At 37.9% G+C, this 20,654-nt stretch overlaps 1 protein-coding gene across 1 annotated transcript in view; it reads right to left on the bottom strand.

The window, feature by feature from the left end:
- LOC150082376 (sodium-independent sulfate anion transporter-like) overlaps positions 1 to 20,654 on the bottom strand; it is a 183,716-nt gene that overhangs the window by 158,771 nt on the left and 4,291 nt on the right. The window contains exon 2 of the mRNA XM_090380497.1: positions 2,000 to 2,250. Within this exon, the coding sequence (XP_090236623.1) occupies positions 2,000 to 2,250 (251 nt within the window). The remainder of the gene's footprint in view (positions 1 to 1,999; positions 2,251 to 20,654) is intronic.

The following is a 20,654-nucleotide window of genomic DNA, read 5'->3' as shown; positions in this document are numbered from 1 at the left end:
AAAATAGTTATATATTTTTCTATTAATTAGTTTTCAATTAATTATTTATATATTTTTCAGTTATATATTTTTAATTAGTTCAATTAAAAACTATCTGGGGACAGCGATGAAGTGGCCTGAGTGGCACATAAGAAAAGAAAAAAAGGAAGAAAAAATACGTTATTACACTGTAAAAACTGATATGTATTTAGTAGCCTTGGTTATTATAGTTGACTTCATTGGTGCCAATCCCTTCTTGTATTCTGTCTTCGTCCTTTATTGTGTTTACAGTTGATGCTGACAAATCTGAATTCTGTGCGATACTTGTTAATGTTTTACCATTTTCATACATCCTTATTATTTTAGTTTTCTAATCCAATTCTATCGCTTTCGTTTTCTTGGTAAATTAACTAGTACTGCTGTCACTTATTCTCTTAGTCGGCACCATGATAATGGTCAAAATTAAATTTTCTGTAAAGAATTTCACAGGATTGGGGGGGGGGGCTTTTCTGTTATTGCAATTCATTATAAATGGGTAGTAAACTATCTTATTGCATTTGCGATAATATCGATAGCTGGAATTCTGTGAGTTTAAGTTATTATGGTGAAATGTGTGTCCTCTTCACTGAAATTTTCAGTAATATAAAAAAAAAAAAAAACAAATTTTAAGAATCTTCTCTTTATTCCTATTTTTAAGATTCTTACTCTGCATCTCACTTGTGCAATTTCTGTGTGCCGTGATCATCGTTACTGATTCCTTATTATTTTTTTACTGTTTTAAATTTTACAATCCTAAAAAATAAAAAAAAATTAAGCAAAAAAATTAACGTAAGTCCGAAGTTATGTAAGTCGGGAACTTACTTATAAAAAAGTGTTCAAAACCCATGCAAAAAATATGGCGACAGATAAAAAAAAACTAACTTACCACGCACTACTCCCGTGCCCAAAACGATGCTTCCTTTTATTTTTTATGTCCATTTTAAATTTTATTTTTTACGATGTCACATATGGTTTGGTCCCAACATTATAATGGTTCATTAAAGATTCAGCAGATGCACCTTTTCAAACTTTTGAATAATTTCAAGTTTGTTTAATTGAAGGCACAACTCTTTTGCATTTATCCATCATTTTTGCAATTTCGAAACAACAAAAAAATAAATAAATTTTGACTTCTGTGACAAACAATCTCTTTTTGCAGTGCAATGAAACATAGCAATTGACGCAACACACTAAAACAAACTAAACATTTGTTCTCTTATTTTTTTTTTTATTTATTTATTTTTAAATAATAGGTACATTAATCTCCCAATGACAACTTACAACGCCGCTTCGTGTTGCTTATTTACGACTTACAAAATATTTGTTTATACCTATTCTAGTTATTATTTGAATTTTATGATTTCTGGTTGAATTTTTTTTTTTAAATTTGGAGTCTTGAAGTGTCCCGGTTAATCTGATCCCGGTAAATCGAGAGTCTGCTGTATTATGCATATATTAATTAAGCTATACACGTAAGCGTACATAGTCACCAACCAATACAAGGTATCTTGCCAAGGTAAAGTGCTACATTTACTGTAATATTTATTTATTTCAAATTTACCTGTGGTAGCAATTTTATTGGGTTTCTAACTTTTTTTTTAGTATTTTACTTATCAGACTGAATACTTTTTTCAGTGCCCTGCCCCTATCCCTATTTTTCTCAATAAGCCCTGTTGTTTTTAATGCACAAAATACCATAATGCAGTGACTGTATGATAAAAACATTTTGACACTGATTAAAGCTGGCAAAAAGATGCATTGTATCATTTGGTGACCCACCAGTGTGAAAGTGTTAAGCTGTTATTTTTAAAAACTCTTTCATTTTTGAGACAAAATCTCTACCCAACATTTTTTTATAAACAGAAAAGTAAATTGTCTTCACAGGAACAGAGGTTATTCACTGCAGTTGATAAAATCTGATAAGCATGATATATATTTAAAACACCCAGAAAATATTTACAAAAAAATATAAAATTATTACCTGTGGGGGAAGTCCGGCCAACTGTGCCAAAGCAAGACCCTGTGGTATCACAGTCAAAGCAACAGTAATTCCAGCTAAAATATCTCCTTGAAAATCTTTAAGGCTATACTTAGGCAGCCATACTAAACATGGAAGACGGCGCTTTAATATTTTTAAACTGCAACATCTCTGCTGGAACTGAGATATCCATGAAATACGATCTGAACTTCTTTGTTGTAATGGTTCTTGCTCTGCAGCAAACCTCACATCACCTAAAAAATTAAATTGTTATTAAAGTAACAAAAAAATGGTGAATTAACCTCCTCAACTAAGCAATCTTAATGGGCTTTTAAAAGGAAGCTAAAAGTAATAAATACTATCAATATAATACGTACAAGAACTCCTTGATTTACATAAGGGTTGCGTTCCACGGAATGCTACATATGTCGGAATTTCCCCATGCTTGTGCAGCACTCTCAACTGTGCTCGCTGAATTGATTGAATCAAAAAAGAAATGTTAGACAAACATGTAAATAGAATTATTTATTGTTTTATTAAATTTATCTCACGCGTCCTAGAGGTTGTCACAGACATTCTTTCTGATATGCCAGACAAACTGTACTTGCTACCTGGGAGTCTAAAATGCTGATGGAACTGATATTCAGGTGACACCCAAGTCAAGTGGATCCAATTTCGGTGAAGTCCGCACAGCCTGTGACAGCCAAATCCTCTGCTTTCACCTTCACGATGGTGGGACTGTTAGTAATCCTGGGTATAACCTCCATGCACAAGTACATGGTGGGTGACCACCCAGGTATGAACCAACGTAAGCAGGGGTCAAGGTGTGGCGCCCACACCACATGGAGGAATGCCGCCCCTCTATGTTACCAGGCAGTAGGTGGCAGATGACTCCTCAACCAGTGCAATACCACCACTTTGCTTATTGGAGGCTTGAAGTGGTGGAACCCATGTTTAGTCTCTAGAGCTAAGTTCCTGCCAACCCTTCCCTATCTCTTCCATCATGCAGTATGATTGATGATTTTTGAGGTTATGATGAATGTCGTGGCGAGATCCAATATTCCTTACATTTCCCAGATATTGACTGGAATTTGTGGGTTGGTCACTCGCACACTAGCAAGGCTTTTGTGGATTTATTAGATGATTGTTTTCTACATCAGCATGTTCGTGAGGCAACAAGAGGGAGCAATACTCTTGATCTGATTATCAGTAGGGATTCTTCATGCATTAAGAACCTGCAGATAAATGAACCACTAGGTGGCAGTGATCACAGTGTGTTGAAGTGGGATTTACTCAAGGAGATAACTACCATCAGAGGTAAAGGGAAGGGTTTTTGTTTTCGTAAAGGCGACTATGATGGTCTGAGACAGTATTTAAATTCTATACAGTGGGACCAACTGATGATGTTACCAACAGCAAACTCAAAATGGGAAGCATTCAAGGAACTAATCTTGGAGGCTACCAGGCTTTACATACCAACTAAGAAATATTGTTCAAGGTTTAGGCCTAAATGGTTGTCAGATGAACTAATGAGACATGTGGCAGAGAAGAAAAATGCATGGGATACATACAAATTAATGGGTGACATGGAAGCCTATGATAGATATAAGTTGGTCTGTAACCAAGTCACAAAGGAGATTAGGCAGGCAAAGGCAGACTATGAAAAATCCTTGGCAAATGATGCAAAGAAAAACAGAAAAGAGTTCTTTACATACTTGAACTCGAAAAGGAAAGGGATGAATCAGATTGGTCCACTGGATATTGATGGTTCAACAGTTGAGGATCCTGCTCAGGTGGCTAACAATCTAAACGAGTATTTTGCATCTACATTCACGCATGAGGAGTTATTCAGGAAGGAGAATGATGTAGGTAAAGTAAACTTTGGCAGTGAGCTGGATGATTTTGTAATAACTGAGAGGAAAGTGGAGGAGAGATTGTTGAGGATAAACATAAAAAAGGCACCTGGGGTGGATGGGATCTATCCAGTTATATTAAAGGAGGCAGCAAAGGAAGTATGCAAACCCCTAGCCATAATTATGAGAGCTTCTTTGGACTCAGGGGAGGTACCCATAGACTGGAGATGTGCAAATGTAACCCCAATTCACAAAGGAGGATCAAAGGCTGACACAAGTAATTATAGACCTGTTAGTTTAACTTCTGTTCCAGGTAAATTAATGGAGGCACTTGTTAAAGAAGCACTATAGGATCATCTAGACAAGAATTCAGTTATAGCTCAGATGCAGCATGGTTTTGTTAAGGGCAAGTCTTGCCTGACCAATTTGATTGGATACTGTGATGTAGTCACAAAAGAACTGGATGCAGGGAATAACTTTGATATTATATATTTGGATCTTAGAAAGGCTTTTGATACTGTTGCACATGGAAGACTGCTGCACAAATTGGAGCAGTGTGGCATTGGAGGCAAATTGCTGCTATGGATAAGGGGATGGTTGAGTGGCAGAAGACAGAGTGGTAATCAATGGACACTGCTCAACGTGGACTAATGTTATTAGTGGAGTTCCTCAGGGTTCAGTGTTGGGTCCGTTGTTGTTTTCGGTGTTTATGAATGATATTGATGATGGTATATCAAGTTTAATGTCCAAGTTTGCAGATGATACAAAGGTTGGCAGGGTCGTTAAGGACAATACTGACGCTATGCTGCTGCAACAGGATCTGGAAAGGTTGAACAGATGGGCTGAGAGGTGGCAAATGAGGTTTAACATCGACAAATGTAAAGTGCTGCATATGGGAAACAGTAACCCCAGAGCAACGTATCAACTCTGCGGTACTACACTGACAGTGGTGGAGAATGAAAAGGACCTGGGGGTAATTGTGCAGGCAGATATGAAGTTCTCTGAGCAGTGCAGACGAGCTGCAAGAGTAGCTCATGGTGTCTTGTCAATGATATACAGGAATTTTTCTAGCAGGGATAAGGAGGTGATTATTCCCTTGTATAAGGCAATGGTAAGGCCACATCTTGAGTACTGTATACAGGTCTGGAGGCCTCATTTCAAGAAGGATGTAGAGCTGCTGGAACGGGTACAGAGAAGGGCAACAAGATTAGTAAATGGAACAAAGGGTTGCTCTTACGAAGAAAGGCTTAAGTTTTGCAAATTACAGAGTTTGGAGACTAGGCACCGGCGAGGTGATCTGATAGAGGTGTATAAGGCTTTGAATGGTTTGAGCATGCTCAATGCCAATGGGATTCTTCATCTTTCTCAGAATAATCACCTCAGAGGGCATAAATTCAAATTGAGGAAGGACGGATGTCGGATAGATGTGCGGAAATTTGCCTTTGGCCAGCGGGTGGTTGGTTGGTGGAACCGACTTCCATCACTTGTTGTTGAAGTTGATAGCCTAAACAAATTTAAAGCTCAACTGGACAGGTATTTCGAACGAACGGAGGGGTGAAATGGGAGTGGGTTTTTTTTTTTTTTTTTTTTGGCTGATGCTGAATAAGCTTGCTTTCTTGCATCATATGCCTCTGCTAATGCTAATGCTAAGTACATGGTGGGTGACCACCCAGGTATGAACCAACGTAAGCAGGGGTCAAGGTGTGGCACCCACACCACATGGAGGAATGCCGCCCCTCTATGTTACCAGGCAGTAGGTGGCAGATGACTCCTCAACCAGTGCAATACCACCACTTTGCTTATTGGAGGCTTGAAGTGGTGGAACCCATGTTTAGTCTCTAGAGCTAAGTTCCTGCCAACCCTTCCCTATCTCTTCCATCATGCAGTATGATTGATGATTTTTGAGGTTATGATGAATGTCATGGCGAGATCCAATATTCTTTACATTTCGAGGGTACAGCTCTAAAACGGTGTTCGCAGGCCAGCCGCTAGTTAGTACACCTAACTGAACCTATTTGTAACTCTCTAGGAAGCTTCCGGATCAGCTAGTGTATAATCTTGCTACCTCTACTCTGCCAGATAGTGACTGGAGGGAGTCCGAGTAGTGTGTATGCGGGGAGCATTGTCGAGGCCACGTTATGTCAAGGATCTGGGTATATTCTTACCACATGTACGCCATATCCAAAAATTTCATTACTTCATACAGCATGTCCCACCCACTTTTTCTTACTATTAATTGTCAAACTAATAGAGCAAGCTTATCTGTTTGTTGTTTGTTTGTTATTTGGTTTTTAGGAGCATTAGCAACTAAGGCCATATTGCTCCAGGATATGGGTCATTTCCTGACCTTTCCGCATCTTCCGTATTTGGTGGTGACGGGCTCAAACCCCAGTCTAATCAAGAAGCGTGTGCTATGCACTGCTGCTCCTTCCCACCGGGCTAAGGAGGTGCCAACTTATCTGTGAAAAGATCTAAACATCCCAAGCACTTCCTAATTCATTTCACAAATATACATGGTCTCAACTATAATCTCAACAATGTCCATTTCCACTTGCAGTCTGCCAAACCCCATGTACTTTTTCTCACAGAATCTCAGTTATCAGTTGATTCAACTACTCGGTTAATTATTCGCTGTATGATTCCTTTTGCCTCAAAGGTGGTACTTGTGCATATGTCCATTCTGATATTCCCTGTCAGAGACTTGGCAATTTGGAATCTCCTCTCTTTGATCTTCTCTGGCTTAAAATCTCTCTACCTCACTGTGTCAAATTCATCTGTTGTCTCTACCGTTCTCCCAATTACACTAACTCTCTTTGACTTCCTCTCTTTGCAACTTTCCTTGGTGATTTTAAAGTCCACAACTCCAGCTGGCTTCCATTTTCTAGTCACACCGACCCAGCTGGTCGAGATGCTGAAGCTTTTGCAGCATCTAATGACCTTGCACAGATTGTTCATTTACCTACAAGAATACAGGACAATCCTAATCAAACAGCCAACACACCTGATCCTTTTCTCACAAACAACCCTTTTAAGTACATGGTCGAAGTGAGAGGTCTTTAGGCACTTTAGATTAGCATTAGTAGAGGCATTTGATGCAAGAAAGCAAGCTTATGCAGCATCAGCCAAAAACAAAAAAAACAAAAAAAAAACCCACTTCCACTTCACACCTCTGTTCGTTCAAAATACCTGTCCAGCTGAGCCTTAAAAACTTATTTAGGCTATCAACCTCCACTACAAGGGATGGAAGTCTGTTCCACCAACCAACCACCCGCTGGCTAAAGGCAAATTTCCGCACGTCTATCCTACATCTGTCCTTCCTCAATTTGAATTTATGCCCTCTCAGGTGATTATTCTGAGCTAGAGGAAGAATCCCATCAGCATTGAGCATGCTCAAACCATTCAAGACTTTATACACCTCTATCAGATCACCTCGCTGGTGCCTAGTCTCCAGACACTGTAATTGGCAAAACTTAAGCCCTTCTTCGTAAGAGCACCCCTTTGTTCCATTCACTAATCTTGTTGCCTTTCTCTGTACTCGTTCCAGCAGCTCTACATCCTTCTTGAAATGAGGCCTCCAGACCTGTATACGGTACTCTAGGTGTGGCCTGACCATTGCCTTACACAAGGGAATAATCACCTCCTTATCCCTGCTGGAAAAATTCCTGTATATCATTGACAATACTCCATGAGCTACTCTTGCAGCCCGTCTGCACTGCTCAGAGAACTTCATATCTGCCTGCACAACCACCCCCAAGTCCCTTTCATTCTCTACCACTGTCAGTGTAGTACCACAGAGTTGATACGTTGCTCTGGGGTTGCTGTTTCCCATGTGTAGTACTTTACATTTGTCAATGTTAAACTTCATTTGCCACCTCTCAGCCCATCTGCTCAACCTTTCCAGATCCTGTTCCAGCAGCATAGTGTCAGTAGTGTCCTTGACAACCCTGCCAACCTTTGTATCGTCTGCAAACTTGGACATTAAGCTTGATATACCATCATCAATATCATTTATAAATACAGAAAACAATAATGGACCCAGCCCTGAGGGACTCCACTAATAACATTAGTCCACGATCAGCAGTGTCCATTGATTTCCACTTGGTGATTTGGAAGAGACAATCACCAAGATCACGACTTGGTGATTGTCTCTTCTCCAATGGAGCCTTTATCTCATGGCTATTCCCAACCTCGTGTTGTTTGCCATTATAAGAATGCAAAATGGGATGACCTGCGAGATTTCTTTTCTTATTTTCCTTGGTCGGATTACTGTTTAGCATTAGCATAGGCATATGATGCAAGAAAGCAAGCTTATTCAGCATCAGCCAAAAAAAAAAAAAAAAAAACCACACCACTCCCATTTCACTCCTCCGTTTGTTCGAAATACCTGTCCAGTTGAGCTTTAAATTTGTTTAGGCTATCAACTTCAACAACAAGTGATGGAAGTCGGTTCCACCAACCAACCACCCGCTGGCCAAAGGCAAATTTCCGCACATCTATCCGACATCCGTCCTTCCTCAATTTGAATTTATGCCGTCTGAGGTGATTATTCTGAGCAAGAGGAAGAATCCCATTGGCACTGAGCATGCTCAAACCATTCAGAGCCTTATACACCTCTATCAGATCACCTCGCCGGTGCCTAGTCTCCAGACTCTGTAATTTGCAAAACTTAAGCCTTTCTTCGTAAGAGCAACCCTTTGTTCCATTCACTAATCTTGTTGCCCTTCTCTGTACCCGTTCCAGCAGCTCTACATCCTTCTTGAAATGAGGCCTCCAGACCTGTATACAGTATTCAAGATGTGGCCTAACCATTGCCTTATACAAGGGAATAATCACCTCCTTATCCCTGCTAGAAAAATTCCTGTATATCATTGACAAGACACCATGAGCTACTCTTGCAGCTCGTCTGCACTACTAAGAGAACTTCATATCTGCCTGCACAATTACCCCCAGGTCCTTTTCATTCTCTATCACTGTCAGTGTAGTACCGCAGAGTTGATACGTTGCTCTGGGGTTACTGTTTCCCATATGTAGTACTTTACATTTGTCAATGTTAAATTTCATTTGCCACCTCTCAGCCCATCTGTTCAACCTTTCCAGATCCTGCTGCAGCAGCATAGCGTCAGTAGTGTCCTTAACAACCTGCCAACCTTTGTATCATCTGCAAACTTGGACATTAAACTTGATATACCATCATCAATATCATTCATAAACACCGAAAACAACGGACCCAACACTGAACCCTGAGGAACTCCACTAATAACATTAGTCCACGTTGAGCAGTGTCCATTGATTACCACTCTGTCTTCTGCCACTCAACCATCCCCATATCCATAGCAGCAATTTGCCTCCAATGCCACACTGCTCCAATTTGTGCAGCAGTCTTCCATGTGCAACAGTATCAAAAGCCTTTCTAAGATCCAAATATATAATATCAAAGTTATTCCCTGCATCCAGTTCTTTTGTGACTACATCACAGTATCCAATCAAATTGGTCAGGCAAGACTTGCCCTTAACAAAACCATGCTGCATCTGAGCTATAACTGAATTCTTGTCTAGATGATCCTATAGTGCTTCTTTAACAAGTGCCTCCATTAAGTTACCTGGAACAGAAGTTAAACTAACAGGTCTATAATTACTTGTGTCAGCCTTTGATCCTCCTTTGTGAATTGGGGTTACATTTGCACATCTCCAGTCTATGGGTACCTCCCCTGAGTCCAACGAAGCTCTCATAATTATGGCTAGGGGTTTGCTTACTTCCTTTGCTGCCTCCTTTAATATAACTGGATAGATCCCATCCACCCCAGGTGCCTTTTTTATGTTTATCCTCAACAATCTCTCCTCCACTTTCCTCTCAGTTAATACAAAATCATCTAGCTCACTGCCAATGTTTACTTTACCTACATCATTCTCCTTCCTGAATAACTCCTCATGTGTGAATGTAGATGCAAAATACTCGTTTAGATTGTTAGCCACCTGAGCAGGATCCTCAACTGTTGAACCATCAATATCCAGTGGACCAATCTGATTCATCCCTTTCCTTCTTGAGTTTAAATAGGTAAAGAACTCTTTTCTGTTTTTCTTTGCATCCTTTGCCAAAGATTTTTCGTAGTCTTCATTTTTCATCAGAAGTTTCAAAACTTCTGATGTCAATGTTTGCTCAGATCTTGTCAGTGAAATTATTCTTGCAGGAATGGAATCCTTTATCCCACACTCCACTTTAAAATCTCTTCCTTTACTAAATCTTGGTTTTCCAATAAATGTGCTAAGGCTGTTCAAGAGAAGAATGTTGCATACCATAATTGGCTTGTTTCTAATTCTTCAGTTTCATTTTCTGCCTACACCAAAGCTCGCAACAATTGTAAAGCAGTTATTAATCAGTCCAAACTAGAGTTTGAATAGGCTAAGAGTAGAAAACTTGCTTCTTGCCCTAATGGTAGCCTAGCATTCTAGTCTCTTGCCAAAGCTATTGGCCGCAACTTTTGCCCATCTCTGCCCAAACCAGATGGTTCTGTTGTCACTTCAGCCAAGGATAAAGCTGACCTGCTAGCATCCCATTTTTCTTCCAACTCATGTATTAATGATCTTTGTAAAACACCTCCCACCATTCCCAACACGCTCCATTCAATGCCTCCTGTGGTCTTCCGTCAAAAGGATGTCAGAAGGAATTTGACGAATCTTGATGCTAAGAAAGCTCCAGGTCCTCATGGTATTTCTCCACTTGTTTTCAAAACCTGTGCTCCTGAACTTACTCCTATTCTTTGCCGCTTTTTTTCACTTTCTTATTCCAAAGGTGTTTTTCCTTCTGCTCATATCCAGCCAGTTCCTAAAAAGGGTGACAAATCCCTCCCATCCAATTATCGTCCCATTGCAATTACTTCTACTCTTTCTAAAGTAATGGAGAAATCAATTAACCGTCAACTCTTAAACTACCTAGAAACCTTCCGTCTGATCAACGATCGCCAGTATGGATTCCATCAGTGTCGATCCACTGGTGATATTCTGGCTTATGTTACCCATTTATGGACTAATTCAATGGAAAGGTTCAGTGTAACACAAGTAGTTGCTCTTGACATCTCAAAGGCCTTCGATCGTGTTTGGCATAAAGGTCTTCTAAACAAGCTACCATTTTATGGTTTGCCAACTGTTTTTAGTAATTGGTTATCCAGTTTTCTCTCTGATCGCTCACTGAGGGTGATAGTAGATGGCTCTGTCTTCTAACTTCTCCACTAATGTTAGTGTCACCCAAGGTTCAGTTCTTTCCCCCACTCTTTTCCTCTTGTATATTAATGACCTTCCATTGACTGGAAATCCTATCCATAGTTTTGCCATTAATAGCACATTGCATTCCACTTTCCATTTTGAGAAACCTTGCCCTGCTCAATCAGCTTTAACTTCTCGAAAATCTGCTACCAATTCCTTAAATGCCGATCTTCAGGTAATTCTCCAGTGGGGCAAAGACAACTTAGTTGATTTCAACCCTTCTAAAACTCAGCCTTGTCTTATATCTCGCAAAAAGGATTCTTCTGCTCCTATGCTTATCTTTAGTGACACTCAGATTTCTAGGCAAAATGATATATCTCTTTTGGGGATTACCCTGACTTCTAATCTCTCTTGGCACAAGCACATTACAAATATTGCTTCCTCTGCATCTAAAAAACTCGGGTTTCTCTTTCGCTCTCGGCGTTACTTTTCTTCCAAACAGCTGCTCACTCTGTATAAATCGCAAATCTGCCCTGCCATGGAATATTGTTCCCACATCTGGGGTGGTGCCCCCAAACCTCTCTCAGGCTTCTTGATTCCATTCAGAAGAGGGCAATTAGGTTAATTAATGATTCATCTCTAACAGTCTCTCCACTCGCTGTCTCATGCTGTTTCTGCTGCATGCCTTTTCTACAGATACTCCCACAGGCACTGTTCTTCTGAATTGGCTTCTATAATTCCCGTTCTCTTTCAAAACAGTCCGAACACGTGCAGCCAACATCCATTTACTGTCCAATTTCAAACTCACAGAACCAACTTTTCATCTTCCTCGTTTATTCATTCAACTGCCATTTTCTGGAACAACCTTCCTTCATATGTATTTCCTGAAAATTACAGTCTACAGAAGTTCAAGTCCAATGTCAACAAAAATCTTCTTTCGTCTTCTCAACCTCGAACCCAAACATGGTACTAGTACTATAGGTTCTAATACCGCTCGTGTTTGGGGTTTACATAAAAAAAAAAAAAAGAAAAAATTACAAAAGCGTGCAATTTAAAAAAATTTCAAAATTATAAAATTACAAAAAAAAGAGAGGAGATAGGTATAATGTTGGTCAGTTTTACCTCTGGAGCATTGTTACCCAAATCGACACCTTCAGCTGATAAGTACACCACTGCGAAGGTTGTGGGCTGTGGAGATTTAGGAATCGGCCGCTGAACCTTACGAAAGAACATATTAATGGACGACTGGACAGTGGCTTTTTTTCTTTTCATCGTAGATTTCTTTGTAGCAAGCAAGCATATCATTCAGCCCTCTGTTAAATTTTAAGAATCATTTGCTGTCACGATCCATCTTCTCAAATCTTGCCATTGCTGATGCAATTTCACGAAATGCCACTGCCGTCTCTCTGGTGATGAAGCATCTTGGCTCCTCATTTGGTTCATCTTGAGCTTTGTCAGCATTTTCTTCTTTCACTATCGCTGCCTGCAAGTCAAGTTCTTCATTAGATAATTCCTTCTCTTCTTCCTCTATTAACTCCTCCAAGTCTTTGGCAACAACCTCCAACTGAAGTAGCTCTGAAACCTTTATTATCTTATCTGTAATCTCTTCATATGATTAGTCTTTTTCAAATCCTTCAAAGCCTTTTACGTGCCATGGGCATATTTTCTTCCATGCACCATTTAAACAACTTCTAGTAATTTCCGCCCAGGCCTTAAGATGTTTAAGATGGCATGGTAAATATTATAAGATTTCCAAAAGTCTCTTAACGTAAAATTTTTCTCATCGTCTCAGGCATTATCTCATCTCATCAGATAATGCCTGAGCATATGTTGTGCGTAAATAGTATGCTTTTAAATTCGAAATAACACCCTGATCCATAGGTTGGATGAGTGAAGTCGTGTTTGGCGGTAGAAATATGACTCTCACGTTCGAATTGAAATCATCTAGATGCGTAAGATGTCCAGGAGCATTATCTACTAGAAGCAAAATCTTGAAAGGAACATAGTTGTCTTTACAATATTTTTCAATCTCAGGAATGAAGCAGCATTTAAACCAATCCTCAGAGAGATATTGTTATCCATGCTGTCTGGTTCGATCGGAAATGCACAGGTAGGGTGGGTTTATTGTGCCCTTAAATGCATGAGGATTTCCAGATGGTACACAAGCAGGGGTTTTAATCTGTAATCTCCTGCTGCATTAGCCCCAAGCAAGAGCGTGACCTATCTTTTGACACCTCGAAACCTGGCATTGTATTTTTCACTTTGGCAATGTATGTTTGATCTGGCATTTTTATCAATACAGAGCAGTCTCGTCAATGTTAAAAATTTGCTGCATCAACAATTTTTTCCAACACATCACAAAATTTCTCTGCAGCTGCAGAATCGGAAATGGCGACTTCACTGCATACTTTAACGTTGTGGAAACCAGCACAATGCTTGAACCTAGGTCTGACATAGCCGAGTGGTCAGGAGAGAGAGTGCATAGCACGCATTCCTTGAATGGACCGGGGTTCAAGCCGTGATATAAACAGAAAATTTATTAAACCACCTGTTGTTTGCCACGAACTTGGGTTGCGGTTCACCATACTTATCCTTAATATTTTTATAAATACTTGTTACTTTTGCTTGAATGGTCATTAGACTCAGGGGCACTGCTTCTGAATCTGATTTCCATCCATATTATTAACAGCTATTCCATCTTCAATATAGCGCCTGAATGCTGTTTTGTGATCACTGTTGATCTTAAATTTCCCCCAGGGGCTCACATCTGGTGAGTATGGGCTTGGCACACCCAGGGTTCTGAGCTGGATATCATCATTCTTCTCTTTCTTGGTGATTCCTTTCTACCTCTCTCTCTCTCTCCCTCGGGAATTTTTTTTTTTTTTTTTTTTTTGGCTGGTGCAGCATAAGCCTCAGGCTTCTCTGCACCATATGGCTAATAATAATAATTAATGCATTGATCCTTTAACATGTTCTTATATACACACACTGTCCATTAAAACAGTATTCACTGTTGAAGCAGCGAGACCTAATTCCATGTAATAGATGACAAACTTTGTCCTGCTTCATACTTCTTAATTAATCAGCTTCGTTTCTAAATCAATTTTGTTTTGTTTCCTAACGCTGCTAGCACTTGCACTTTCTGTTGGTCCCTTCTCTTCACCATTGTAATAAGTAAACAGGAATGAAGAGAAGTTTCTGAAAATTTGTTTTTTATATGATTGAAGATGTCAGTGAAGGGGAACACATTTCACTATGCAAAAACCCACACAATTGCAGTTATAGGTATTATCACAAATGCAATAAGATCGAGTATACTATCCATTTATAATTAGATGCACTAACAGAAAAGCCCAATAAACCGGAAAGTGCAAATTGTTTTTGTTTTATGATCGTGACCTCCAGAAATGTGCTTTAGAAAAATATCACAAAGGTGTTCAAAAACCGATTCTCATAACGGGAACATTTGATAACGATGAAAGGGTAGTGCAAGTTCCATTATATATATATGAACTTTTAGAGAGATAAATAGCTTAGTAATATAGCGAAATTTAACTTCCAAGGACTTGGAACAAATTACAAAAAAAAAAAAAAAAAAACACCCACCAATGTGTTAATGGGTTCACATTACGATATTTTCACAATACCTCCATTTATTCCTACGAGAGGCAAAATACGTTTCCATGATAAAAATCAATACAATGAAAAATCATCTCCCTCTGTCACAATATTATTTTCATACATAATTCATTTAACTGCTAATTTAAAGTTCAAAATAGTTACAATTCCTTTAAAATTCAAAAATATTTTTCAAACTGTTAAATCAGATCCATAAATTAATTTGTGTTATACCTGTCAAAAAGTCTGTACATTTACCAATTTCTTATTATAGTCTCTTATTTTATAGAAATAATTCTTTCTGTCAATTACCTTGCTATTTTTCACTGCACCTTTTTCCAGCCGGTATACATTCCTAAAATGAGGTCTCCAAATTTATATAATACCCAAGATAAAGTAAATTGCAGCCATTATCAACCCGCTGCAGGATGGAAGCCTCCTCAACAATTCATGCTAAGGGAAATGGACCATAATCTGCCAGGCTGGTCCAGTGCGGGTTGATAGATCAACTGTATTTAGCAGTCAGGGGCTTGAACACCGGTCTACTCAAAGAGCGTGTGCCACTGCACTCCCGCTCCTGACCACTCGGCTACGGAGGCCAAGATGTGGTCTAATTAATAAAATGAAATAATGACCTTTTCACCCTAATTAGAAAAATTCTTGTGCATCACACACAAAACACATGCTGTCCTAGCAGCCTGTCTGTATGCTTGAGAGAACTTCATGTTGGATCGTACATGATTCCTAAGTCTTTTTCATTATCAATTAACCTTATTTTGGGAAGCAACAAACCATAAGTTTGTTGCTTCACAAGCAACCAGATAACTTAGGATTGCTATTACCCAAATGGAGACTCTTACATTTACCAGCACTGAACTTCAGTTGCCATTTTTCAGATCAACTAAATAATTTAAGTAGGTCTTGTTCAAAACTTTGTTACAATCGTTACCCACTTTTTCAACCTGGTATCATACCTTCAGAAATACTGTTAAACAATAAGGAACTGTGAATTATATTAATAAGGAATTCTGAATCAATATTAAAAACAATAAAGAATACTGAACGGAACTCTATAGGAACTAACTTGGGACTCCAATACACTTGGCACCATTTTTAACATTATAATGAAAACTGTAATTAATCATTATGTTAGAAAAAAATGTTCATAGAACCTGGGTAAAAGTAAAATTACTGCCTTGCAAATAAAACAAATATTAAAGGTAAAATCATATTACTAACTATTAACATTTAACAACACACATTCCAAAATATCTCTGAATACGGTAAATTATTACCAAATTAAAGATAAGTAATTATTACTGTTCAATAAAATAAAATGTACAGTTAATTTTTTAAAGAAAAATATTAACAAAGGTACCTTTGGGTAAAATTTCATGTATTTTACTTTGTCTGACTGTTGTGTGCAATGTTGGATTTATATAATTTGCAGACCTAGCATATGTTTTTAAGAGATTAAAAATAAGGTTGTCTGGACCTGGTCCAATAGTAAGTGATTCATTCTGGGGCCTTCCACTGCCTTATAAGGCTCTGGAACAGTTGCAACACCGTACCTCAATGAATCTGATCTTGATTGTGTGTTAATTTTAAACAAAAGTATGATGTTATTTCTTGTTTCTTAAAGTTTTAGTTGACCAAAAGAATGAGTTGGAGCAGTCGTATTCCCACATTACTGAATGACTAACCACATGATTTACTAACTGTCATTGCTGTCAAATGAATGCAGCATTCCTTAAGAGTAACACAATGGACAGCATGCCTGCTCTCTTTCACCTATATTTATTGAGGGTCTGAGGGTCTTCCAACTACAACAGAAAATGATTTCTCTGCAATAAATCACATTGAGGACATTGTGAAATGGGAACTGAAAAAAAAAGATGCACACACCCATTTTATTAAGTATTTTAAATAAAGTGCAAGGAGAAGTTTAAGTTTTTAGTTCAGCATACCACAGTCTAGTAACTATAAACTTTATTTTTTTTTAGTGCTAAATCAAATGTTTTAGCATTCAAAATGTAGGATAGACATGTGGAAATTTGCCTTTAGCCAGCGGGTAGTTGGTTGGTGGAACAGACTTCCATCCCTTGTTGTGGAAGTTGATAGCCTAAATAAATTTAAGGCTCAGCTGGATAGGTATTTCGAACGAACGGAGGGGTGAAATGGGAGTGTTTATTTTTGGCTGATGCTATATAAGCTTGCTTTCTTGCATCATATGCCTCTAGTAATGCTAATGCTAAAATATAGTATAATTAAAAATAAGTTTATATAGTAAATATTTTTAATGAAAAGCAGTTTTTTTTTTTTTTTTTGATTTGGTAGTTGTTGGCGCATCTGCTTCTGTGGCCATATTGCACCTCCCAAGGTTTTTGCAGTACTTTGATCCAAGCCCGAGGCGGGAATCGAACCCGCGACCTTTGGGTTGCCGGGCAGGTACTTGACCCACTCGGCTAGCCCGGTCGGCCATGAAAAGCAGTAAATTTTTCCTTTCAACTTTGAGTTATCAAGAGTCAGTGGCAGAATTGCCATATCACCAGGTCCACCACTATGAGGACATACTGAATAGTCAGAGGGCTGGCTATTCAGGATGTCTAGTAATGTCTGACAGCTAGTAATGTATGGTTTTTTTTTTTTTTAATGAGCATGTGGTCCAATGCAAATCTTGTGGATCCGAATTTGCAGTTTTGGTACTGTCAAGAGTCTACTATATTTTCAAACAACTCCACAGTTTTGTTGAATTTAATGCTCCATACTTATTACTACAGAAAATAAAACACCACAAAATCTGTGTAGCATTTTCTAAAATTCCACATATTCAGATTCATATGTCTACTGACTTTCATCCAATTCTGAGATATTGGTTGACGTATGTAATGATTTGATGGAATAGTACTCAAAATATAGTCAAATGTCTTCTAGCTAAAATGACTAAAATATTCATTTGGAACTATATTAGGTTATCAAATTGCACATTTTAATTTTTCATAAAAGCAGCTTGTTTAGCAGTGCTGACATGGACAGTTATCCTCTGTTCCAATATGGAAAACATTTTAATGGAATACAGTTTAACATTTATATTTTAAAAAATTATTTATAACCAGAAATCCAGAAATCTATTCTTAAGCTTCATTACTTTCAAGGAACAATTTTAGTTGCAATGAATAACATTTACTTTTAAATACTATAACTTACCATAATTCCACTCTCTATTCATCAGTGATCTCATCCAGAAAATTAGCTGTACTATTAACAGTTTACATATTTACCATTTCAAAATGTGATGTCTCCAAACCATTTTTAAAGGCACTGAAACTGAATATGAAAAATATATCATAATGAACACGCATACTTGGAATAAGCATCAACTGCTAGACACCAAATCTGCTTCATCACTCAACTCAGTAAGAGTGTGATAAAGCAGGTATTACATCACAAAAAAAATGAAACCAGAAAAGACAGGGATGATTAAATAGTTACTCTCAGATTCAGGTGATAACCTATTATCTCAAATTTGAAATGTGACTCACTTCTGCAATTATCTACACTACTAGGGATTAAAGGTCTACACAAAAGATAGCATTCACATTACCTCAACCTTATGGTGAAAGTATCACAGAAAAAAAAGTCAATGAAGATAGAATGTGAATAGCAAGTGTACATACTATTTTCCTTATAGGTTAGAAGTGAGGATATCAAGATATAATGAAAGCAGCATACTTCAGATGACAGGATTAACAAACCAGTCTCAATAAATGGTTGAATATTAGGAGGCTTCTATATCTAAAAATAAAAACTTTTTTTTTTTCTAATTATAACCCAATTGAAGCTAATATTTCTCACTCTGATCAGTAATATTATTTAAGTTAATAATTATTTCAATTAAGTTAATTTTCATTTAACTTTCATAAGTGTTATTATTAAATTATTTTAAGCTTGTAATTTTATATCTGACATGTCAGTTCAGACTTGAGAGCACCCAAAGATAAGGAAAAATCCATAGCACTGGTAAAAAAAATATCACACTACCTTGGTCACTAAGTGCTTCTAAATGCTGTTTGTTTCAATAAAGACCAATGATAAATTTTAGCAAATCATCTGGGGACCACAACAAATTTTTCATACAAAGAATTACTTAGAATTATTTTCTATATATCTTTATAAATATAGATGAAAATAATTTTTAAAAGACCTGTTGTGCAAGCATTCAGTTTTATGGACATATATTGACTCTCTTCCCCAATAACAAAGCCATGTTACAATAGATGCAAACTGAGAAGTAACTACTTCCAAGACCAGCTCTCAGATGGAGAGAGCAAGTGCTTGGATGGCAAAATTAAAACTACTGTTGGGACCTTTTCATATTGCAGCAGCACTGAGGAAAGTACACTATTACTAACACGTTAACAAAGGTGACAAGTGTGGCATTTTCTTGCTTGCATCCATGCACTTCTCTTGACAAATTTGTTTCAATCAAATCATATTAGCATAGGCATATGATGCAAGAAAGAAAGCTTATACAGCATCAGTCAAAAAAAAAAACTTCCCACTTCACCTATCCATTCACTCAAAGTTTGTCCAGTTCTGCCTTGAATTTATTTAAGCTATCAACTTCCAGAACGACAGATGGAAGTTTGTTCCAGAAATCAACCACCCGCTGGCCAAAGGCAAATTTCCACATATCTATTCTTCAACTGTGTTTCCTCAATTTTAATTTAAGGCCCCTCAAGTGATAATCTGAGCAAGAGGAAGAATCCCATCAGCACTGAGCTTGCTCAAACCATTCAAAGCTTATACACTTCAATCAGATCACCTTGTCGGTGCCTAGTCCCCAGATGCTGCAATTTGCAGCATCTGGTTTATCTTGTGGTTTATAAGCATAGACTGGAAAACACTGAACTAAAATACTAACAAGGCACTATGTGTGGTGTTGATAAGCACAAGAAGATTGTCATAGTTGTGTTCAAGCAGAGAAAAGAGAAGCAAATCTACTACAGCTTATGATATACCAAAATGCAAATACAAACAGTAAATGGCCACGGGCATAAATGTTGCATGACCTAATCTGTATCCTGCACAAAAAAATGCACAACCACTGTTAGCCTGTGGTATCAGGGGGTGGTCCCAGTATGGGTCAAAGCGACTATAGACTTATGATCAAAATGACTATAGACTGTTATGATCAAAATAATAGGAATTTTTTACTGCTATATTAAAGCTTAATTAATGATTCCCCAGGAACACTCCCCCCCCCCTAGAAAATCCTGGGACTGCTGCTGTGTGGTGTTGATAAATTAGCAGCCTTAAAGAGTTGGAAGTTACAAACTCTTCTGGCCACCTTAGAACTGTATCAGAGTATTAACAGAAATTTAATTATAACAGGGATACAATGTAAGCTATGTTAAAGCTGCAGTGTTCATATAAAGATGCAACAAAATATAACCAAGACCTATGAAATGAAGAATTTTTATCTAATGTAAAAATTACTGCCAACTGCAAAACATGGAAGAATCTTGCCAAAATAAAAAAACTGGAGATAAAATTATTCTCATCCTAACATACACTGTCTACCATACAGACAAAAACAAAAATAGCCAGAAACATGGGACTAATGAATTTCTTGAAGACAGGCAGAGAACTAACTAGACGGAGATGTGAAGAATATGTAAAAAAACAACTGTTTAGATTCTATGTTTAAATACTTGAGAAGCACACAGCTGTCACGGTATCTCAGGTATATCTGCAATTCATCAGAAGCATTTTTGTGCTGGATACTTAATTTATAACAATTATATTGTAAAAGATACAACCCATTTCAGGAAAACAAAGATTTCCTCAGTTCAAATTTCCCATCCAGTTCAAACAATCCATACAAATTCAACCAAAATAGAAACAAAAGTAGATGGTCCCAAATTTCCACTATACAACACATTTGATTTTTCCATTTATGAAACCAAATTCTATCACATTTGTGT

This window comes from Mastigoproctus giganteus, chromosome 8, assembly GCF_048544385.1.
Source record: "Mastigoproctus giganteus isolate SK-2022 chromosome 8, ASM4854438v1, whole genome shotgun sequence".
Taxonomy (NCBI): Eukaryota; Metazoa; Arthropoda; class Arachnida; order Uropygi; family Thelyphonidae; genus Mastigoproctus; species Mastigoproctus giganteus.
Note: the sequence above shows the minus strand (reverse complement) of the source record. Positions and strands in the feature narration are given on the sequence as shown.